Genomic DNA, 24,925 nt, shown 5'->3' on the forward strand with positions numbered 1-24,925 from the left:
CATCTGCCCGACACATCTGCACTGGCACACACAGAGGACGAAACACCTGCGTGTTGGGTGCCACATGATACTGTTGTCAAATCTCATCCCCCCATACACACAGGTTTGTTGTGTGCAAACATGCCTGGTGAATGGTGGAGCATCATCCCCACGTTAAAATTATAATATTCATTACACATCACCATCCAACGTAGTGTGTACACCTCTGTATGTAAGAGCTGCATATGTGTCCACTTAAATGTTCGTAGGTGTGAGTAAAATACTCGCTGGCTAAATGTATTGCTTTAGCTCCAAAATGCTAAATGCCGTCTGACCCTGAAGCCGCCACGGACCCATTTATTTGTCATTAAACACTGGCTGGCTGTGACCTGCTGTAAGCCTCATTAGAATACACTAAAGTAAATGACTCACATTAGGCAACAGGCACGCACACGAACACGCAGACACACACACACAAACCAGTGCTCTGATGTAGTTCCCTCTTTTGATTAACTGTTCAAGACAAAGTAAGCATATACACTGACTGATGCAGAATAATGCTGCTCAATAACAGTTTCACCTGCGCGTCCTCCTTGTCCTCCATCCGCTTTTTTTAATCTTGGGAATGCGTTTGAAAGCGAGGAGCGCAGGGAGAGAGAGAGAGAGAGAGAGAGACGAAGAAAACGACAGAAAACAGGAACTCTGCAACTTCTACTCTCCGTTCTTGAATGTCATATTTCAAGGAAGCCCGTATCGTTCTGTTGGATGTCGTTAATGGAAAGGATTCTTAGTGAGGAAGAGAGAGGAGTGTGGAGATAAAACACGACCGCGGAAAGACGGAGCGAAGAAAGCTCGCTGCTCGATTGTGTTCCTGTGGACATCTCTCATAATGTTCTTTTTCAGTTTTGGAAGGTCATGTCTGAGGAAGGACTCGGGTTACATGAGAGAGGACGGAATTGTAAAGGATCAGGACTGTCTCGGCCTTCGATGTGTTGACGAGTAATGTAATGGTTTGGATTCTGTTTTGCTCGCTGTCACGTTGAGAAGTCTTTCATTTCAACGAGAAAACGTTTTTTTATTTATTGACAGTGATGCTGCAAATTGAATTGCCTGGCTGAGAAGGGTCCCCAGTGAGTATGTTTGTCCATTGCAGGAGGAATAGTATGAACCCCCTTAAATTCAGATAAGTACAGGAAACTGCAATGACACCATCATTTCAGAGGTTTGGTTGAAGACTAGATTGTGTAAATTGGTTTGAATCTGAAGTCCATTTGAAACACAAACTGAAGCCAGTGGAGTTAATTTACACAAATAGAGATCAAGCAAAACCTTGAAAGGACCTTTAGGCCTCAATTGACACGAGTCATCAATATCGTCCGTCCAAGATTTGCTTTACACAAGACTGAGTAATTTCCACCAGCAAAATATTCACTGCATTTGTCTCCCAGTTCCTGTTTTCCTTTAACTAAATATACAGTGTCACCAGTAAACAAACCCTTGAAATCCTCCTGCATCAGCTCGACCATCTGTCGATACACCAGGGTCAGGCCGAAGAAAACACAGGGATGAGACGGACACCGTTACTGTCTATCACGTTCTGTATGTTATCAAGGGGCACATGTCGAAATGTGTTACTATAATCCACACTTATTTAAAAGTAAAGTGGGAGAGATGGAACTGAAATGTTAATGTACAATGTTTTTAACTGCTTCAGACTTTTGGGAATGAGCCGAGAGAGAGAGAGAGACTTGATCAAAGCTTTACTGGGAATCCCTACTAAAAGATTAATGAGTTAAAGGAGTTGGACTACACACAGACACACACACACACATACAAACACACACTCGCCAACACGCAGACATTAAGCAAACACACACGGCTCAGACAGTGAGATTCCGAGATTCCATATCTTAGCATATAGGGCCGTGATTGGTTGGAAATGGTCCATTACCAGACAGATTTTATCGGACAGTCGGGAACCCTGTGTCTATACTGGACCAATTACAGGACATTCACGACTAAACAACGATGGATTCTACAAATATTTGTTATGTCTTTTGGAAAAAGACCAACAATAGACTGAGTCCCGTCTTGTAGAACAATCCCATAGGTTACACTGTGTTTCATAATCCCCGATAAATATTGTATTAGTCTATAACTCAAACCTTACTTCCAAAGGTATCAATCTTGATACTTGACCTAGGTTCTCTGGCAAAAAACGGTGGATTCCTTCTTCCAAGCTGAGTTGACGTCCTAAGTGAAAGAGTTAAACCACCTCAGAATTGTGGTTAATGAAATAGATGAAATGTAGCGCCAGACTGACAGGTAGGAGTTGTACTGGACAATTCTCGTCGAGACAGAGCTGAGCTGGACAACAATACTTCGAAGCTATGAGTCGATTGATTCTCCAATCCCCCCCTTCCACCCTCTGGTCAGGAGCCTGGAGTTAGTGACCAAGAGAGAGAATGAGATGGTTCAAGCTGCTGATAGAATAACCTCCTGGACAACTTCCATTGGACCAAGAACTTTTTAATACAATCTTATTTTCTTTAGAAAGTTCCCAGTCTCTCTCTGTAGGTTTTATTGCGACCGCTTCCTCCCTCCTCTCGAACACGACACTTAAGGCAGCGTGCATTAGTCCACATATATATATATAAACATATTCTTAAACCCCTTTCGAAATACCCACAACCACTCTTCTCTTAAACGCCCACTGCCATAATCTGGCCAGCCAATCAAGAGGCAACAACACAACCTATGTATCAGTGTCAATTATCAACTCCATCTGCTGCTGTATCTTCTCAGACTCTGCAATCAGACAGGCACTCAGCTGGACAGCTTGATTCCTGCCTGTCCTTCAGTAGGGATACAATCCTGTTGCATTGTGCTCTCAATTTAAAAATGCAATTATTTGGGGGATTCTCTCTTTGTTTCTGTTTCTGCTCTCTCCTAATGGCAACAGCATTCACACGTTGTCTTTGTTTTCTGCATTTGAAAGCAACGCCTGAATGGGATTACCTCACCCCGCCTCCCTGCCAGTCATCCAGTCAGTCAGTCAGACTGTAATCCGTCTGCCAATCCAGTCAGTCAATCAATTGGTTGAGCTCCAGCTTGAATTTAATACCAAACAGGAAACACTGATTACACTGAGTGCTACTCAGGATAATGAGCGCAAACAAGGTTCCCTGCCAGCACATACAGGCAAACAGACACACTACACACAGACATCAATTTTTGTGTTTATTTAATTATTTACAGCAGCTGTCTGTTTTCTCTGATGGCACATCAGAGTTTGGTTGAATCCCATGAATAATGGATCATATTTAGTTGTCTGGATTTGTCGTTTTGCACTTGTGTGTCCTTGCTCACACAAGACAAACAGCCCATTTTTTTGAGTTCTTCAAGTCATCAGAGCTTTTGAGTTTTGTTGACATGGTACAAATTACATCACTGAACTTGACATTCCAGCCTGTTTCATTGTGTTGTCAGCACAGCTCCGTGATTTTTCATTATCCTGCATAACTTGACTCCACGGACTTCTGGGCCTTGTAAATATACTGTATGTGACCATGTAAGAATCTTATTATGAAAATACGAATGGTAAAATTCTCTCTGTCAGTCGAGGGCTCTTTCATTTTATGGGCTTCACACTTGGCATGCGTATTGTTAAGGGCCCCGGGAAGTGCTGTGTTCAATTTGGTGGAATTTGGACACCTGGTATGTTCAATTTGAATAAAACTTTGATTAACAGGCAACCAGCGCTCTGTTGCAGCCTCAACTGGGACTAATCAACGAAAGTGACGTTGATGATCCCGACAACAAATCATTCACGACAACGGCAATGACAGTTCTCCTCTTGGCGGTTCTGCGTCCTGATTAGAGTTCCATCAAACTGATGGTCTTTACTTGTCTTGGCTCAATTACTGCAGGTCACTTGTACAGATTCAGAGAGAAAAACTGCAACCGGCATCACCACAGGACAAACAGACGCATTCCAAACAAGAACTGCACGAGTAATTGAAAAGCAGAATAATCACAGACGGGATAGTATCTGCAATTACACTCGTTTCCCTATTGATATACAAGTAGTCTACAATCTAGACTAAATAAAATACAAATTTAAAGAATGGGTTTAATTAGTGCATAGAGAAATAATTACCTGCATTACAAAATACTATGTATCTTCCATCAGGTCTAAGCTATTAATGCTAATTACATTCGCCCATGTGCACGTTGGCATCATGCATGAAAGGGAGTTTAAATCACATGGATTACTTTCCTTTGAACATTTAACAAGGGTGTAAATAAACACGGCTGTGCTGAATCCCGGGTTCAGGAGCAGACATGTCGGAGAATCATGCAGCACGCGCAGAATCCTCCCATATAAATACAGCTCTGACAGCCGTAATACCACAGAATTAGTGTAGGAGTTAACCACTTACTCTCCTCTTCTGCTCTGTTTCCTGATCTCTGTCTCTCTTCCGCTCTCCCTGCTCTGTCCACAGTAATTAGATGGAATCAATGTGAGGTAAAGAAGCTCCGCGAGGGGCAGAGAGGAAACACAAAAAACATTTAGTGACGGCGGTGCAGCGTCAGCAGCGAGTGATGTCATGGCCGATAAATCCTCTGTCGACCATTTGGGTGATGGATTGAGGGACGGGAGAGGATGTGGAGATAAAAAATGGAGGGAAGAGACGTCCCGTGAGAGGAAGCAATAGAAAGAATTAGGAGATGAGAAAAGGAAAGAAGGTTGACTGTAATAATCTTTTTAAATGTCAGGGCAACAAGTGCGGATGATGGGGACAGTGAGGGATGGAGTGATAGAGAGAGCCATAGGGGAGACAGATAGAAGGAGAGATGGAGGGAATAAATATACGCAAGTCTCTCAATCAGGATATGGACTCTAATAAATAACGTGCTCTCTCAGCAAACAGCATGATGTCACCACATTCACTATCTCACACACACACACACACACACACACACACAAACAACTCACTTAAACTCAGAATCTGTCTCTCTTGCACCATATTTTCTTTATCCTGTATTTAATGTTAATTTATTTTGCTCTGCTTCTCTTTCTATTGAGCGTTCTAGGACTTTGCTTATTTATATTCCTGCCGTGCTCGTTCGCAGTATTTACTGTGACACCCCCATTAACGGCATTGCAGGACGTTCTGGCGCATCTCCGGATTAAAGTAAGATACAGCGAAAGATGCAGAAGGGCAAAAAAAAAAAACAGAAAAGAAAAAGAGATTGAGACAAACGGCGAGAGAAAATACGGCAAATTTTCGCCACGCAAACAATCAATCTTCAGGTTGTCCACGCACGAGAGGATTCACTGTATGTAATTTGAGTGATGGTATCATTGAGGAAATAGAACAAAGTGGGAAAAATGGAGACATCCACAGCAACCAAGAGTAATGGGTTGAAGTTTCATTTGAAAATACTATTTTTTACCTCATGTGTGTGAAGCTGGACCATAAACAGGGTTATTGAATCATTACCCAATCATCAGCCATTGCTTGCCGGCCTAATTTGACAGTTTTGCATAGTTGGCAGCGGGTGTAAATCTTGGACTTCATCCTAACTACATGAGATGAAAACCCCTGAATGTGCAAAATGAACAGATCAGCAAGGGGACAGTCAGATCTGGTCCATAATGAGGTAAATCTCTGTTATCAGCATGTTGAGTCAAATATACTGTATGTTTGTCCTTTTCAGCTATTATTTGCTAGTCCTATTTCTACAGAACGACCATGATGTTGAGGAACTGCACACCCATACAGAGTAATGATATTTTCATGTAGTTCCACTGAACTTGCAGTTCTTTTCTTTTGTTCTGCTGGCAGTGAATTCCACTGTTCTATCTGCTGAATAAAATAAAGTTATTAATCCTTGAAATCCTGGCTTCTCCTCCTCCTGGACCACAGGGGGGGTCAGAGGTCAGCTGCAGCGGAGCAGAACAGCATGTCTGCTCCTAGTTGACATTCAGCGTCTCGCTTAAGGACAGCAGGGGAAATAGTTGTTAACACAGACGCTATAAAAGCCGTAAATATTCAAGGAGATTCATGGCGGCGGTTGCTCCTTTTGTTATTGGTTTATTCTGAGGTTGAAGCAATATTTTTACATTTGTTCACGGATGTTTGTGTGAAGGTAGAAACAGGTCTGATCACCTGACTGTTAGGATTTCCCCTCTCTGACTCCACGTCGCCCACGTCCTCTCCTCTCTTCATCTGTCATCTGTTCCATATCTTCACGTCTTTTCCACCCACGCCATCTCATTCCCCCCCGCTCTCCCTTTCTAACTTTCTCATCATCTATTTTCCACCGGCAGTCAAAAAAAAATCAAATTCACATTCAAAGAAGTTTGATTGGCGTGAGCTCCGAGTCTCACTCCCTTTTTTCTCCGCGGGTTAGCTTTCAATTATTTTCTGCTTCCCTTTGTTGATTCGAGAGATGTTTCGTGGAGGAATTGTCGTTTCCTTTGCTTTGGTTTCCATTCAAGTTTTTTTTCTCCAACAAAAATCACTTAAAAAAAACCTGAATGGAAATGGTACACTCACTTAACTTTGCTCAGAATCTGAAAGAAAATGTTTTCTTATTTTGGGGCAAAAGATTTGTTGCTGAACCACCATCTTGGTATTTTATATGTCAAATATAAGGCATCAGGGTGATTTTAATAACTAACCAATTATTTTGGTTATTTTGGTTTCCCATCTAATGCCGTTTTGTAGCCAGGTTTGCTGCTCTTCAGTCTCGTCTTCCTCTGTCATCCTGTCTTTCAGTCTCTCTCTCCTCTGTCGGCCTCTTTCACTTCCTGTCTCTCCATCATCCAGACAACATCGACGTGGAGCTCGTTTCTTACCGACTCACTCAGTGTCTGTATGTGTTTACTACCAGTGTTTCTGATTATCTTTGTTCAGCAACACACTATTGCCATTAGTTATGAAGTCTCGGATGGATTTCCAATACACACACTCACAGACACACACAGACACACACACACTCGAACACATACAGTGTGTGCCTTCAGTGCCTTTTGTACAAATTGAGTCAGACCTATAACAAGAGAGTTACTTCCCCTTCAAATCCCTTTGTACTCGATATGTGTGTGCACAGGCATTAGTCACTGTGTGAGTGCGTGTGTGTGTATGTGTGTATGCATGTGTGTGTGTGTGTGTTACTCTCTGCCAAGTGGGGCGTACCCCAGGGATTCCTGTCAATCAAACCGGCTTGCAATTCGTCAGAGAAATAAGGCACTTTCGAAGACAGACAGATGTGTATGTGTGTGTGTGTGTGTGTGTCTCTTAGTGAGTGTGTTTATTTGCGCATCTGTGTTGTGCATATGACATACGGGGCAAAAGCACATCTGGAAATACTCGAACCCGTTGTGTGTTTATGCATTTGTCTTGTGATGGCTCTACAGATGTGTTAGACAGTATTTGTAAGTATGTGCGTTCATGTTGTGTGTGTGTGTGTGTGTGTGTGTAGCTGATTCTGTGAAGCATGAAAAACAAAAGGGAGTGATAAGCAGTGACAGATCCACTACAGTGCACACTCACGCACTCTACCTCTCTCTCTCTTCATCTCTCTCTCTCTCACACACAAACAGAGACAGACAGACAGACACACTTCTTCTGAGAGACAGAACTGCCAGCTCTTTCTTCTGTTCATGTTATTCATTCTTCCCTCTCTCCATATCTCTTATTCCCTGAAGCGCTGCCTTTTCACCCTTTTCTCTCTCTTTGCTTCACTCGTTCTCTTTCCTACATTCTTTCTCCTTTTTTCAAAACATCACAAAAATACAAAATGACCAAAGACTGATGAGCACAACGCAGCTACATTGTATTCATAATGCATAAAGTCATACATTGAGTCACTGGAGTCATCTTTCAGTTGAATTCCAAAAAGGGAAATTAAGTTGTTTTACTTTCCACACATATAGAACAGTTGGAGGCGCAGCGCTAACCGTCTCCGTCTCATTCTATCAAACATCAATTGTTATTCCTCCGGAGTTTCGTTTTCAATTTGTCTTCCTGTCTGTTTCCATTCTCCTCCCATCATCTCTCCATTTTCACAAATCCTTCCATTCTTTGTTTTATTTTCTGTTTTTCTTTCCATCTCCCTCTTTCCATTCACTTCCATGCTGCATTTCACCTAATCTCCAAAGACAACATTCCCATTTCCTAAGCCATTTCTGCCCAGTTGGTGCATGCATGTGTGCGCTTGTTTGTGTGTGTGTGTGTGTGTGTGTGTGTGTGTGTTTGCGTGTGTGTGTGTGTGTGTGTGTGTGTGTGTGTGTGTGTGTGACCCTCGTGACACAGTGATCTGCGTCACTCCAGACTTATTGACTTCCTTAGACTCTTTCTTTGGGTGAGCTGACTTTAACAGCCCAACCTCATTGGCTAATAAGCCAAGGCCAATCTCCACTAAAAGTCAAGTGACAAATTGTCTCCCCTGTTCTACACACAGACACACAAACACACAAACACACACAAACACACAGACACAGTCTAATTTATGGTCATGCATCCTCTGTGAACTCTCTTTTCAGCTTCTATTTTCTCCCTCGAGAAACCTCAGCTCGCAAATCATTTGAAACATGCTCATGATCATCAGTTGACATGACTGGCTTCTTTGTTAAACCCTTATTTGTGATGGGGGTAGCCTTGGCAATGTGGGCCAAAATATTAGCACGGAGCACCGGGGGGATGATGAGCAGATTGGCTATTGTTCCAGTGTTTGAGAATGAAGTGGATTCCACCTACGTAGGTACGTGTTGCTTTTGACTCCTGCTTCTTTGACTCTCATTGTTAATAAACAGTGACTATAGCCATTCTCTCTCAGACACACAAACATGAATTCACCAAAATCACAGAAAGAAGCCAGGACCATACCCCCTTAAAGGAAAACAAGCTTTACAGTTAAGGCCACTTTAGGTTTCTAAGCTTCACATTGGTGGTAGTTACAGGTTTCTAGTCCTATTTGTTACCATATAGTAGCTGAAAAAAACCTACAACCCAATGAAATCACATTTTAATTGCTGTTATTATGATTTATTTTTAATTTAAATACCCAAACAATCAATACAAACCCCCTAAATATGTATGAATTGTCTCAAGATGTAGAGAAACGCAATATCTCACAATGTTAGACAAAGTGAATAATTTAATGTATGGATCAGCACCATAATTGAACTGACTCTTCCCTTACCCACAATGCATCCCTCCACCAAGTGTCATGGTATAAGCCTTTTTACAATCCTGCAAACTAACAAACAAACGCAGATGAAAACACAACCTGCTTGGCAGAGGTAGTAATAGGCTCTGCAGGCCTAAGTGGGATAAAATCTCTGTGGCCATATATAAAACAAGATATCTCATAGCAGCATAAACCATTCAATAACAGCAGAGAGAAAGCTGATTATAGAGATTTAACTTGAGTAAAATAGTCAAGAGAAGTTGGAAAAAAAGTCGAGCATCAGTACTGAAGCAGTTCATCCAAGAGGACGAGAAAGTGGAAATAATCTGCTCGAGTGGAGCTCAGAGGAGAACAGGGAAGAGGAAGAGAAGAGCACAGCAGAATACATTAAAGTCAAACAGGCCCATTTGGGTCCGAGCAGACAAAATAAAATCAGGAGGGGAAGCAGAGGCGGTGGGGGGGGGGGGGGGGGGTGGGGGGACAGTGTAATGAAGATAAAGTGCATACTCACCAAGCTGACTGCGTCTCTGAGCGTAGGCTACCACCACCGCGGCCAGAACTACACAGCACAGCGATGTCACAAGGTTTGCCATCTGTAGACACACACACAGCAAAGTCATCAGCGTGAGCGCGTGCACCGAGAGTGACAGACAGACCCATAAGACACCTACAACACCATGGAAGAGATGGAGAGATAGCTGCTTCCTGTCCTCCCTCTCTCTCTCTCTCCCCCTAAATCTCCCAGTGTCTCTCTCTCTCTCTCCTTTCACTATTGTAGTCCCTGAAGTGGCTATTTCTCTCTATCCGTTTCCCTCTGACTCATCAAACTCGCTTATTTTAAGAAGGGATTTCCTTTTCTCCCACTGTTGTTATCCCTTTGACTGTAAAACACCCCCCACTCTGTCTCTGTCTCTCTCTCTCTCTCTATTTCTGTTCATCAGCCTAATGGGCCCATCCTCTCTGGGATGGGCCATGGCCAGCAGCTCTTAAAGGTATAGCACACCAAAAACAAACACACAGCTTTCATGGAAAACAACAAGACCTCGAGGAAAAAAAACACTTTCTCATTGTTGCCAAGGAAAAACTTTTGACGGTCGAGTATTTCTTATTTCTAAGTTGGATGGAGGCGCTGTCTAATCTGTGCTGAAATCAAAATGTTAAAATGAGAAATCACTATTCTACAGGGGTTTGTTAGATAGTTGGACTGAAATAGTAAAAGTCGTCTTATACCAAGCGAACAGGAGATTGGTATCAACTTGGGATCTTAACTTTGCATCTCGGGCTACAGGAGAGTCAAACTCAGAGGCATGACTCCACACTGCTGTTCAACAAGAAATAATGCAATCATGCAAATCTCCCTTTTGAATTTCTGCATCCGTTTTGCCTTAGACAGATAGGATATGAGGTCAGAGGTCATCAGAACTACACCACTAAAGCTTGCATGAATCCACCGTCCTGTTCAAGGACACGAGCAGGATGGATGTCAGCCAACGAGGGGTCCTGAACCCAGATCCCCCCGCCATCCATTAAAACATGGCCTCTCTCTCCTCTCTTCCTCCTCTCCTCTCCTCTCTGAGCAGAGTAGAGGAGAAGAGAGGCCGGCTCTCCTGCAGGCCGGGGTTGTCTGAGGGTCTGCTCGCTGCTGAGTAGGTACGATGTGTGCAGAGAACAGAGTGAGCACTCCAAACAGAGGCAAAGAAAGGAAAGTGAATTTCCTTGTTCTTTTAATGCAGGACTCCAGCTGTTACAAACCACTGTCATCTCCCATTACATCTTCCTCTTTGTTTAGCTATAGCTGTTTTTTCTTCTTCTTCTTCTTCCTCTTACTCATGCTCTTGACTCTCTTTTCCACTCATCTTCCTTTACCGCCTCGCTCCCACTTCACGCTGTATCTATCACATTCCGTCCTTCGCACCGTGCCCTTCACTCGCTCTGTCTCTCTTTGTTAAAGCCGGACATAAACACCACTACACCACGTTCGAGCATCTCGGGAAAATAAAAGAGACATAGCTGCGAGTGCTGCCGAGTGACGTTCGAGAACATGCAAAAGCTTTTACAGTCGGACTGAGACGTCAAAAGGCAATAAACCAGTCAAAGACATGAAACACACGAGGGGAATGTTTTTCATGAACGGCCAAACTAATGGTGTTTGCAAAGAAAAAAGCTTTTACACTCAAACAGCTTTTTTGTATGGTGAGGATCAAGGTTTACTTCAACTACAAAACTCATTTTGTTGACAAAAAAAAAGAAAAAGAACTAACTTCCACACCTGAATTATTTATTCACAAAAGAAGACTGCTTTTTTTTGTTCTTGTCAAAGCAACAAAATATGTGCGGGAGCTGCTTCTTTATTTGGAAATCAGTAAGAGGGCGAATTCCCATGGTTTGGTTCAGAGCTTCTTACTTTTCAGTTTGTGAAAAGTACTTTGAACTATTTTACGGCACAAATCAGTTTAACTCTACACACACACACACCTATAACATTGAGTGTGAGACATGCAGTTAATTCCAGCTGCGAGCCTCATCTCTGCCCTCACAGATTGTATACGATCGACTGTGTTTTGTTAAATATCAGTGCTGCATTTTCTCCGTTAAATCATACTTATTTTATATGTACTATATTCAAAGAATGTTATTTTCTACATTAGCCAACACTCCAATGTCCGACGCACGCCAGTCCACGAACCAATCAAAACACACGTAAGGGATGACAAAATTTGGATCAAATGTAAATATCGTAACAATGACAAGAACTTTGGTTGAGACCAAGATCCAGACATTCACATGTGAACACAAGCTAAAATAACGTCACTGAAGAAAGTCCCTGCAACACTCATATCTGTGACCGTGACCATAATCCAAACTGGATCCACGGCCACTTTACTTCAGAGCAGTGTGAATAAGAGAATAATTAGCTTTTTGGGTTACATATATGAAAGGATGAGCTCTTCTGGGAACCTGTGACTTTGAAAGAGTCACTGAAAGTTTGTGTCTTTGTGTGTGCACGCTTGTGTGTGTGTGTGTGTGTGTGTGTGTGTCTATTTGCATGTGTGAGTGATTGGCAGTTCATATGTTTTTCATCTGAACAGATATTGAGGAGATTGACAGGGGGTGAAATTAAAATTGCATCCCTTGTCAGAGAATCACAATCCCCATCTCTGCTCTTCCTTTTTCTAAGTGCTGGTTCGCCCATCAAACCCAAATGGTGTGCGTCTGTGTGAGTGTGTGTCTGTGTGTGTGTGTGTCTGTGTGTGTGTGTGAAACTGTGGGGGTATTTAGCCCGTCTATCAGCAAACAATACAGTTTTGAAATGTGACAGCCTCAGATCGCTCACATAATGACAGCCCACAGGCGGTTAGTGCTGCAATCACACAAACTCAATACGAAACCCTCCTCCCTTTATTCATCCATCCTTCCTTCCCTCCCTCCCTCCCCGGACCCTCCCATTTATTCCCTTCCTCTCCCCATCTTCCATATTTATTTATTCATTTCTTATTGGAGGGGAAAGGGCTGAATAGGCGTGATTCTTTTTGGATGCTTAATTAAAATATATAATTCATGGCTGCGTCAAATGATTTTTTGCCTCTGCGTCTTTGTGGAGTCCGATTTGGGAACATTTGCATTTAAATTGGAAAGCCAGAAGGGAAATACACTAGGCGGGCCAGGGTGCTTGTGTGTGCTTGTGTGTGTGTGGAGATATAAGGCGTCCCTCTTTTAAATAAATGTTCATACTGTACAAACTCGTGATTGTTCTTTCTTTGGTCTTTTTTCAGTCGTAATGTGAAAATCACACAGGTACACCGGTCGGTCAAATGGCACAAAAACACATTGTGTAATGAAACATATGGCGGTTTGACCTTTAAAATAACAACTTTGTCCACAAGGTAATTATTAGACTGATATTCCTCATTTCAGGATATTCGGAACACACTAAAGCTCTGTCGTATAACAAACGCACACCGGTCTAATTTTTGTCGTTCTTTCCGTCTCCAACTCTCAAAGATGAAGCCAAATTCCCCCCTGTCAGCACACTGTCACAAACTGAATAGTTCATTAGGAACGTGTTTGCAGAGAAAATAAAGAAAAGCGTTCTCCTGGGTTACAAATGAGCTTCGTGATTTATAGCAAGAGTGTTCACAGCCCTGAGGAACATCAACCATATGGATGACTGGAATTCAGAAAACCATCAGCGGGGAAACTGCAGGTGAGGGTATTTCTTTCAGAGTGAGGAATCCATCATGTGAGAGAACATGACACAAGAGCTAAGAGATAAGATTGTGTACTAAATTGATATTTATGAACAAATCAGGCAATTAAGACATATATCAAGTCGGCTGTTTTTAAGATGCTGAAATCAGCGTGACCGCCACCATCGAGCACATTAAAAGTATAAAGTGTCACATTGCAACTTTCTGCACACAAGCAGGAAAATCTGCCTAATACACAGAACTCTTCTTGGAGGTTGAACAGGCATCGTCCCTTTAATTCCAAAAGTTTTTAAAGGATAAGCAGAGTCAGAGTCATGAGAAACTCTCAAACGATGGTGATTCACCAGAAGAAAGAAAAAAACAACTTGCCTACAACAAGGAGAAAGGGTGAAAAACTCCTTTTACTTTCTGGTAGAATATTCTAATTTCATCATCATGGGAAATAAAACCCTTCAATCTCTGAGGCATCTCATCCAGCGGCTAACATTAGAGGAATCCTCACTGTAGAAATAAGAGCCCTGTTCTGTGCACCACTCGATGAACTGATGGTGCGTTTGTCCTTCCCTGTGGCCAATGATAGGCAGGTAACCGTTTTTTCTTTACAAGGTGATGAAGACAACCAGTTCTTCTTTGGTATTTTGTACAAAAAATGAAGAACAAGAGAAACTATCAGCTAGAAAAGTTTAGTTTAAGACAGAAGCCGGAAGTCAAGATGCCTGGTGGGTAAATAAAATCCCAATGTTCAGCGCATTGAGTTTTACTACAATCAAAACAAAACTAAATATTGTAAGAATTCAATGAAAAAGAATAATTTGAACACATTTTAACCTTTGGCTTAACAAGGGTTCATATCAAGAGTCTTCAGAAGTTCTCAAGTTGTAAATACAAAGTTGTAAAATAAAGTTTTAAAGGTGTATTGTTGAAGATTGATTTGACTGCTTCCAATTTTTCTAACCACACCAATATAATTATTTTTTTATAGCGTCCTGCAATGGCCACTTCTGCCTACAGAGGCCACTGTGTCCACTGCTCAGCAAAAGTTACAAGGTGCATAAGTCATGTCATCTGTCCATAATTTGAGGAAAAGTGAAATGTCTTATTTTAAGTAATTAAATAAGAAAAATACCTCCAGCTTTCTCTGTAAAAACAAAAACAGACTTTTCCTTTAGTGCTTAAGGAGAGAATTAACATTTGTCTAAGCCCTGGCAGTGTCTGTAAACCAACTGACAAGTGTTTATACACACAGGATTCAAGCGTTAATTATCTCAAATGTTAATGAGTTTGCTGAGTCTGTGACCCGGGCGACCAAAATCACAGGGAAAAAATGGATTTATGGCACCTCATCCATCAATAACTGTACACGTACACAAACAACTAATGGCAACAAACTGGTGCCTGTGTAACCCTTAATGTCGTGCTCCACAGCCAATAATAGAACGTCTTCATTCCCACAATGCTTTACTTTGCTTGGCAACGCTAATTCTCTCATCAATCATGCAGGATTTTTGCAGATTACCAGCGCTGTTCGAGGGGGATCCTGATAGTTTGGCTGCCGGCATTTTGGGTACATCACTGACACACACACACACACACACGTGCATACACAATTACGCATGCACCGATGTGCACTGCTGGCATTTGGGGCTGAAGTGTTGATAGCTGCATGACTCTGACCTTTATTTACTGTCATTCTGGCTGTAATTGCTCGCTAAAGACAACGTTGATTGTGTTTCAAGAGGTAGCGGGGGTCGAGCTCATGAACACGTGCACGTGCACGTGGATGATGGCACTCGGCTCAGAGTGATAAATTTGGCCATTGATCACATGTGACTGCTCTCAGCTGGCTGAGATCTAGAGGAGCTGAACACGTCAGCGAGCGTGGATCATGTGTCCCACAGCACCGGCGCTGCTGCCGCGGTGCCGCTGGTGAACGCCTCGCGTCACATAACTGCAGCATCTAAAGTGTTAGTCTGACACAGCAGCAGAAACTGCACACCTCACGGGGCAGTGGAATGAGCCAATGATTTACGACCAGTATTTGTGTACCACGTTAAATTATCATCTGAGCCTAATATCATTACACACGATGGGCTGCAGCTCAGGGCTGTGAGTGAATAAACAGCACAAAGCTGCAAGTAACGGATCTCTGATGTGCACGTATGAATGCTACCCATGTGGGATTTCTGCACTTGTATTTTTGCTTGAGTGTGTGTGTGTGTGTGTGTGTGTGTGTGTGTGTGTGTGTGTGTGTGTGTGTGTGTGTATGAGGGAGAGAGTGTGTTTTTGTCTCCACCCAGCCATCTGGACCTCCTTGTGTGTGTAGCAGCAGATTTAGGTAGTTAGAAAGCTCTGGAAAAACACGGCGTTACCTCCAGCCCTCTCACCTCTGAACTCTATAAGTGTATCAAAGCTAAGAAAACAGAGGACTTTGTGTGTCTGCAAGTGTGTGTGTGTGTCTGTGAGTGTGATCGAGCGTGTGTGTGTCAGCATTCTTGAGGCCTATAAGGCTTTGAATGATGGGTGTAGACTCCCCTTTGTGAACAGGGAGCCTCCAGGAGCTGCGCAGCATGTGTGTGTGTGTGTGTGACTGTGTGTGTGTAGGTGTCTCTGTGTGTGTGTATGTGTGTGTGGGTGTGTGTATTAAGGAGAGTGTGATGTACGGGCTGTGATGTTCTGAACAGAGGTGTTTTTACAGGGAGTTAATCAGAACCAGAGCTGAAGCCTCGCCCATAGAGGATGAAACGCGTGCACATGCATACACACACACACACACACACACACACACACACACACACACACACACACACACACACACACACACACACACACACACACACACACACACACACACACACACACACACACACACACACACACACAAGCGCACACACACACAAGAGTGAGAAGGTCACCTACCTTTCCCAGCTTCACTAGCACTAACCTGCAGTCCTATAATCACCTTAAAGTACCTTTTTAAAATTACTGGTTTCTAACAGACATTACTCTTTATACGTATAGATCAGCAGAACTTATGAGAACAAAACTGCAAACTCATCTATTAATATTCTCGTTTTTTAAAATCAATAATATTTTCATAGCAGGTTTGAATTTGCTTTCTTGTCACTGACAAACAGGCCAAAAGACCAATAATACAATTACCAATACATCCAATCAAGGTGAAACTTTAAAAAGCCCAAAACTAACCAAACTAACAGAAAGAGAGTAAGATAGATGTCTTATTCCAGTGTGTGTGTGTGTGTGTGTGTGTGTGTGTGTGTGTGTGTGTGTGTGTGTGTGTGTCTGTTGAGCTGGAAAACTAAAAACAGTATATGTACTCAACCTGGTTGCCAAGCCTCTTCAGTAAATACAGCGGATACAGTAGCGGCATAGACGACGTTCGCACACACTCAAACACGCTCTTACACAAATCGCACACAATCACGCACACATGCACCGCACAAACACTGTGTGTTCATCTGCCCGCTAGCGTTTACCACAGGGGGCTATTTGCAGAGTTGATTCCCATGGCTGTCATGTAGGTCGGTCTATTACTCTGACTTACAGCTCACACACAGACACAAACACACACATAACGTGTACCCGATAGACAGACGCACAAGAAAACACCTACATGCACATTACGGCAAAAACAATTCAAGTTGTGGATGAACCAGGACACACTTTTGCAGCTATTTACCCACACACACAGTAACACACATACACATACTTATGCATCCACGTAAGGTCACACAAACACACACACTTGGGTGGCCAAGAACCTCGGTAACCAGATAAACACACTAAATATGCTTCTGAATTCACCTAAGTACAGTTGAGTGTCTGTTGCTTCTCTACGAGCAAACACGCGACTGAAAATAGTTTTGTGTGTGTGGACATTTGAAACCTCGTCTCACCTTCTCGGTACAAAAGAGCCCGAAGAAGAAAATTTGAGAAATGAATATGGATCCTGTTTATATTGTGCAATTTACTCTTGTTGTGCAAATATCAAGATTGTATGTGTATTTACTATTCATAATATGATCAAGGGCAATTCAGTTAATGTGTATAATTTGCTTTTCTCCTTGACTGATACTTTGGTTGAACGATTTCAGTCGACCAAGATTTGCTTCAGTTGACTATACAACCTGAGTAAATCTTATTGTGTCCTGTTTTGCATGAAAATGTACATATAACAAGTATATAAATATAGTGCGTACTGCACAAGTTTGATCTCAACTAAAACAAAAACCACACATTCATGCATTTAAAGGCAAACTCAGGAAAATACGGTACATTAATATTAAAATATTCAAAAAATTTAAATTTGCCTAGCCTCAGTAGGAGCGAACCTTTGTGTTATTTCATCTTAACGATGATAAATATCATATGCAAAATTATTAAATTACAAGTATATTGTTCAAAAAGAGGGTAAATAATAAATCACTGAATTATCAAACACAAATTTTTTCCAAGGTATTTTGGGGGAATATTTGCAGACAGAAATTAACTTTACTCTTACACTACATTGACCTGTCAGGGTTATTCAGTCAAATCTGTATATATACAAACAGTTTTTTTCTTATGAATCATTATTTGTATGGGTGAATAACAGTAGATCATGTGACTAAGAAATGACCCTGTGAGATGAAGACATCGTGATCATGTTATCAAAGTCATCTGTGAGACTTTCACCTCGGGATGTAATGAGCGGACTGCGTTCATCTAAACCTGATGATCTCAGACTCTGCAGCCCCGGGATGAACAGCACTGTTCTGCAGAACCACACTTACTCATCGCTGACTTAACACTGATGTCATTATCTAAGCTCAGCCTGTGTCTCTACGTGTGTGTGTGTGTGTGTGTGTGTGTGTGTGTGTGTGTGTGTGTCAGACAGTGAGAGAATCATTCATTATCTCAGCCGACTCTCTCTGTTCACCACGAGCCCTATCGGCACACATCCCGTCAGCCGCTCTCTTTCCCTCCGTCTCTCCCACTGACGCGATAATTCAACATTTTAACTCAAGCTGTCCGTCTCTTCTTCTCTCCCCCCCCCCTAGCCCTCGATCCACGTCTCTCATTCCACCTGCCGCTCTCAGATCTGTCATCCTCTCCACACTTTTCCCTCTGCCCCTCTCTCTTCACCTCCCGCGTACACGCTCTCACCTCTGTCAGTCACAATCTCGCTGTCTGGTCTTTCCATCTTTTCTCCCACTGCTCCTCTCTCCAGTCACTGAACATTTATCTCTCTCTCTCTCTCTCTCTCTCTCTCTCTCTCTCTCTCTCTCCTCTCTCTCTCTCTCTCTCTCTCTCTCTCTCTCTCTCTCTCTCTCTCTCTCTCTCTCTCTCTCTCTCTCTCTCTCTCTCTCTCTCTCTCTCTCTCTCTCTCTCTCTCTCTCTCTCTCTCTCTCTCTCTCTCTCTCTCTCTCTCTCTCTCTCTCTCTCTCTCTCTCTCTCTCTCTCTCTCTCTCTCTCTCTCTCTCTCTCTCTCTCTCTCTCTCTCTCTCTCTCTCTCTCTCTCTCTCTCTCTCTCTCTCTCTCTCTCTCTCTCTCTCTCTCTCTCTCTCTCTCTCTCTCTCTCTCTCTCTCTCTCTCTCTCTCTCTCTCTCTCTCTCTGTGCCCGTCCATCTCTCGTGTCCTCCAGTAAACGCTGATGACAGCATTTCCTATTTTCACGCGGCAGAGAGCCCTGAAGTTCCTGGAGGAATTGCAGTGATGATGATACGCCAATGAGTAAGCAGGGACAGTGACATCCTCTGAATGTAAATCTGTTCCACTGTCCATTCGCCTCCATATCCACCGACTTAGCTTGGCCTTCAGCAAGTGAGTTTTGATTCAATGAGTCAGAGTTTCAATTCCCTTGAAGCATCATTGATTGAGGTTTTAGAAATAAACATTTAAGCATTTTGGATAGAAAATGGAGCTTGTGTTTAACAGCTCATTCCTTCAGATGTGGGTGGGAAACATGAATCAGCTTTAGCTCCGAGGCAAACTGTTGCTAAGATGCCTTTGAGCAAAGAATCGAAAACCTCCACCTGCTCCACTGGAGCCTCCATGCACTCCACAACGGAAACTAATCTAAAAACAATTCCCTGTTGTTGATAAACACAGAAGCATGAATGTGAATCAGAGATGAAATAAACGTCCACGTTACCTTTACACATAAAAGGTTAAAACATTTTAATCTCCAACAGCCTGCGGAGGGTTTCCCTCTTAATCATCTTCTATTTTCTTATTATATTGTTGAAATGAGCTGATTGCAAAAAGTACCAACTTTATTTATCTTTTCATTCCGAGGGCCACGAGTAGGTGGCTGTGTAATTTAAAAGAAGCAGCTATTTTCATGAATGTCATTACCCATGCAAAGAGAGCCGATGAGAATTCAGCGTAAAAGGTGAAAACAAGAAACACGACGCAAAAGAGTAAATCTCAAAAGGTAAAAATCTAAAAACACCACTTTAGATGCAGGTCTGATTGAAGCAACACATACAGTGTGTGTGTTTGTGTCTGTTTGTGTGTATGTGTTGCTTTAAATAAACATTTGAGTCATCAAGGTCTTGACAGAACAATTAGCATTCTCTTCCATTTGTCCCACACACACTGTCACACCCCCCACCGCTTTGCTCCTGCCCTTTCATTGTTTATTAGCAAGGCAATCCGTTATAAAGATTTCGGCCAAGCATCGGCGCTGCCTGGTCCCCGTGCTCGCACCTTGAGTCCGACCCCAGCTGCATCTAAATGACCTGCTGCGGGGAAATAACCCATGAGCGGCGTCTCGAAGGTTGCGGTCACGCCCGTCAGAACAAAAATAAATCCCAAAACATAACAGCAGAAAAAAAGAGAAAAGGAGCGGCAGGGACGTCACAGGAAAACAGAAAAGGTAGTGCTTAAAAAATGAAGACGTAGATGAAGTTGGACAAAGGAGAAGATGAGGAAAAGGGCTGAAAAAACACAGGGAAGAATGAGGAGGGTGTGAAGAATTGCTAAGAAAACAAGAGGAAGAGGAGCGAGAGAGAGAAGAGGCGAAGAATAGCACAATATAAAGGGAAAGTGAAAGAGAGGAGGACATGAAAACTCCCGTCTCCTCACGCCTCAACATACTGAGGACAAAGCTCATTCTTCTCCACGCTCAGATACACACGGATGGTCGCTCATGTGCAGTTTATGTAACTGTGTTTGTCCACCGATTATCATGAACTCATTTAAGACTCTTATGCAACAGCACTTTATATTCAACATGCAAAATCATATTTCTCACACGGGATTTGGGGAAACTCCAAATAGCCAAATATCTAAAACCGCCCGAGCTGAAAGAAGTTCTCAGACTAAACCGGCTGAAGGAATAAAATATGAGGGAGAAAGAGTGAAATATATTTGAACCTGCATTGTGATCACATAAGTCACAGCAGGAGTTTGAACATATGTGGCCCGTCACCCACCAGAGGGAAATACTGAATGACAATGGACGAGAGACAAAATCATGATGTGCAGCCCACGCTCAGATTCCAGGATCAATCAGGTCACATGAGGTAGCTTATGTGAGGGTTCAAGCTCAAGTGGAAACCTCTACTGCTGCTTCCTCTTCTCTTCCCACTGATACGGAGGTGAACGTGCAGCTCTTCAGTCTCTGGCTATACTCTCATCCACCTGGAGGTGAAGCAACAAACGCCTCTTAAGTGGAAGGTCGGTGGCCCGATCCCTGGGTCCTCAAATCCGCAAAGTAACCTTGTGCAGGACACTTGACCCATATTGTCCCTGAAGTCTATTCCGTCAACTGCTGGACATTGAGTGTGGAAGAAGCACTTTAAATAGAAGCGCTGCATGAATATGTGGTAGAAAGTGTCAAGTGCTCTGAGAGGTCAATAAGACTGGAAATAATATAAATACAGTCCCTTCCTTTTACCTCTGCAACCTGCAGACGTCTTGAAACGTGTGTTAGAATAACCAGGTCTGGTTAAAGATGAGGACATGAATATGTGAGTAGCCTCAGTGAAGACAAAGGGCCCAGTCACACATGCACATACGTGTCAGTGGCCAAACCTTCGCCTCTTGGTTCACTTTCAATTGGCGCCAGTGAGGGGGGGGGAAGAAACGTTAGCTTCCTGTGGCTGAGCAAAACCGCAGCGTGTCTTTGCTTGAACTTCAACTTTGGTGACTTTGCAATTGTCTTTGTGTGACTGTCCCCTCATTATGACAAAGCGTGGTGTTTAGGTCTAAGCAGTCTGTGGCATTGAAGGCAGCTGAAAACATAAACACTGAATAAACAACGATATTAAATGTTTAAACAAATGTTGAGGAACTTGCTGTTCCAAGCCGAGAATGAAGGTTATTGGTCTTTTGCGTAGGATTATAAATGAGGTTTTATTACTTTTGTACCAGAACTCAAAAAGTCCCAGCTTCATTTTAGCTCTGTGCAACAATTATTAATGCAGACAACTTAGCATCATTAGTTAACTCTTTGCAAACCTTTTCCAAAAAGTTTTGAGTAGGATTCGATCAAATTTGAAAAATGTTGCTTGTGCACAGAGGCTTTGCAGTGAAGAACAGGAATATGTGCATTGACGGAAAGACACAATACCTCACTGTGATCATAATGTGGATGAAATTGCACACAATTTTCTTTAAAGTGGCCTCGAAACAGCCTGTTTCCTTTCTTGAAATAAGCAAATTGTTGCCATTTTTCTTGTAAATGTTGAAAAGGAGCTTCCAGTAGAAAATGACACACATTTGGATCCATCACATCACTGAGACAATAGAAACGTTTAGCTGGTGCCAGGTTGAGTGATGTTTTTATCTGATCTCTCCTCCAAGATGATTCTGGCTCTCTGATTGGGTGAGCGAAGCCAAGGGGCACAAGTTAATGATGCAATAATGGTTTTCTACATAAATAAGAAACCCTCAATTTTAATCTCGTCTCGCACCCCTTGGGCGAGAGTTTGTGTGTCGGTGCACGCAAACATGAACATGGCTCCCGGCTAGGAGGATCACAGAGGACATTTAGGCTAAAACACTTTAGTAAACGACGCTGTTTCCAGTAGAATTTGGCTGTTGGGGCTTGTGGACACTTGGATGACACCACAGGAGCATATGGAGGCATTTGTATGTTTTACTGCTGTTGTTATTTTACGTTTGAAGAAATATTGGATTTGGCTGCAACGCTGTTTACCCCTGAAAACACTTCACCCAGCCTCCATCGGCGTAGTGGTGAGTAGATGAGTGAATTCTCATTTTTTGGGAGAACTATCCCTTTAAAAAATAATGTTTTACATTTAACGAAATAATGACACATGCTGCACATGAGGCTGTGGCTGTAATACAGGCTTATGAAGTAAATAAGCTGAAGCTGTAAATTACGTCAGTATAGAAAACCACCCAAGAAAACAAACTTGCAAATTGGGCTTCAAAAATGGCCCGGAAACACAAACACACAGATAGGATTCTAGTTCATGAAACATGAGTTAGAAGGCAATTCTTCAGAAAGAGTGGAAACAAAAGGATGAATAATGACTGAACAAAAGTAATCTCGCAGTGTTGTTATCCGGCACAATGGGATGACAAACGTTCAGTGGTGTACGGCAAAGTGGCTATAATGGTTTTTATTGTTTGGAGGGGCCTCAGAAAGGAAGTGATGCAGAGATGGATGTTAATCAAATGCTTTCCAGCTCCCGTACGCACACATATAAATGAGTGGGAGCATATGCAGAGCTTTTTGGAGCTCAATTTTAGATTCGGTTTCGCCGCCCGTGTGAGATGAGTGACAGTCGCTGTCAGATTCCACTCCATTACTCGCACGCACACTGAGACGCGCATATATATTGATTACTGAAGTCTGCAGCCTGTGGAGTGGAGCCAATGTAAGGTGGGCGAGCGAGGGAGGGAGGAATTTGCCCGCCCACGCACTGGGGAATGAAAGGGTTTGTGCAAGGACACAATTTTCTTTTTGGGGTCTATCTCTCACGGACAGACACACACATGTCACAGAGATTAAACCAAAGGCAATTCCACCTGCTCGCCGTTGTCTCACTTTATTTTTCACTTCAGAGGAGCAGCGAGGAGAGGAATTATTCTATTAAATTTTTATAGGGTAAGATTAAGATTATTATTGACTGAATATTATTCCACTGAGAGGCAAAGGGCTGCTGTAAGAGCACTAATACTCCTGACTCGTGTGTTTCCTATTTTGGGAGTTGCTTGTAATGTTGGGGAACTACAGCCAGACTTGAGGCTTAATCCGCTGTTGCATTTATTGTAAGCTGCAGATGCATAAAAACCGTCAGCTTAATGTCTGAAATGTGAGGAGGGAAGGGGAGGGGAGGGGAGAGGAGAGACGAGGAGAGGAGGGGAGAAGAGGAGGGGAGAGGAAGAGAGACTAGAAGAGGAGGGGAGAGGAAGAGAAGAGAAGAGACTAGGAGAGGAGAGACGAGATGAGGATAGACAAGGAGAGGAGAGGAAAGAAGAGACATGGAGAGGAGAGGAAGCGGAGAGACAAGGAGAAGAGAGGGGAGAGGTAGAGGAGAGGAGAGACAAGGGGAGGAGACGAGGAAGAGGAGAGCCGAGATGAGGATAGACAAGGAGAGGGGAGGAAAGAAGAGGAGAGGAAAGAAGAGACATGGAGAGGAGAGGAAGAGGAGAGACGAGAACAGGACAGTAGAGTGTAGGAGAGGAAGAGGATAGACAAGGAGAGGAGAGAAGAGGAGAGGTGAGGCCAGTCAAGAAGATGAGAAAAACATATAGGGGAGGCAATTTAGAACCAGATCAATGTCGATGCAGGACTCAGGGTAAGAGACGAGTCTGTTTTGAACTCAAACACTTGTCTGATCATTCACACTCCAAATAACACACCCACACAACCATTTAGCCAGGAGCCAAAAAGCACCTGCCACCCAGACATGCAGGTCTCGCTCTCCCTCTTTTATTGCCTCGGCTTTCCATTTATACCTCATTTCTGACACTTTGGCTTGCACCTCTCCCTCCATCTCTCCCTCCCTCTCTCTGTCTCTCTCTCTGTGTCAGCCCACCTCTCTACGTCTGACTATCCATGTCGGCCTGTGTTCTGCTGACCTGCAACGGAGAACTTTGGTTGCACAAGGTGTGAAATGAGACGGCATCGATCCGTCTGCCTGTGTGGATGTGTGTCTCAGAACGTGTTAACGTGGGTTTGAGGGACTGTGTGTGTGTGTGTATGTGTGTGTGTGTGTGTGCGACAGAATGAGAGAGAGCCAAAGAGAGAGTTGCCCCCCCCGTGTCATTTTCGGGTAAGTCGGTTTTTCATCTTATTAAAGTGAATGTGCCGCCTGCGCACAAAACCAGAATGAGTCAGATAATGGCATCATCATGGGATCGCACATGTGTCCTTGTCCTTCAGTCACATATAGCTCACAGTTACTCTATAGCCTTGTTCACCAGTGTGATGCTATATAAGCCCATAGTTGTCTGTATGAGGGTGTAACTGTGCGTATTGTATTGCTGCCGAGTTTATTGAATGTCTAGACGCATAAATATGTTCTTGTCGTACCAGTGTGGGTTGATTAATCCTA

The 24,925-nt window shown here is 43.0% G+C and overlaps 1 protein-coding gene across 1 annotated transcript in view; it reads right to left on the bottom strand.

The window, feature by feature from the left end:
• cntfr (ciliary neurotrophic factor receptor) overlaps positions 1-24,925 on the bottom strand; it is a 195,071-nt gene that overhangs the window by 102,765 nt on the left and 67,381 nt on the right. Inside the window, exon 3 of the mRNA XM_061073663.1 lies at positions 9,695-9,776. Coding sequence (XP_060929646.1) covers positions 9,695-9,776 — 82 coding nt within the window. The remainder of the gene's footprint in view (positions 1-9,694; positions 9,777-24,925) is intronic.

Source organism: Limanda limanda, chromosome 1 (assembly GCF_963576545.1).
Source record: "Limanda limanda chromosome 1, fLimLim1.1, whole genome shotgun sequence".
NCBI classification, from domain to species: domain Eukaryota; kingdom Metazoa; phylum Chordata; class Actinopteri; order Pleuronectiformes; family Pleuronectidae; genus Limanda; species Limanda limanda.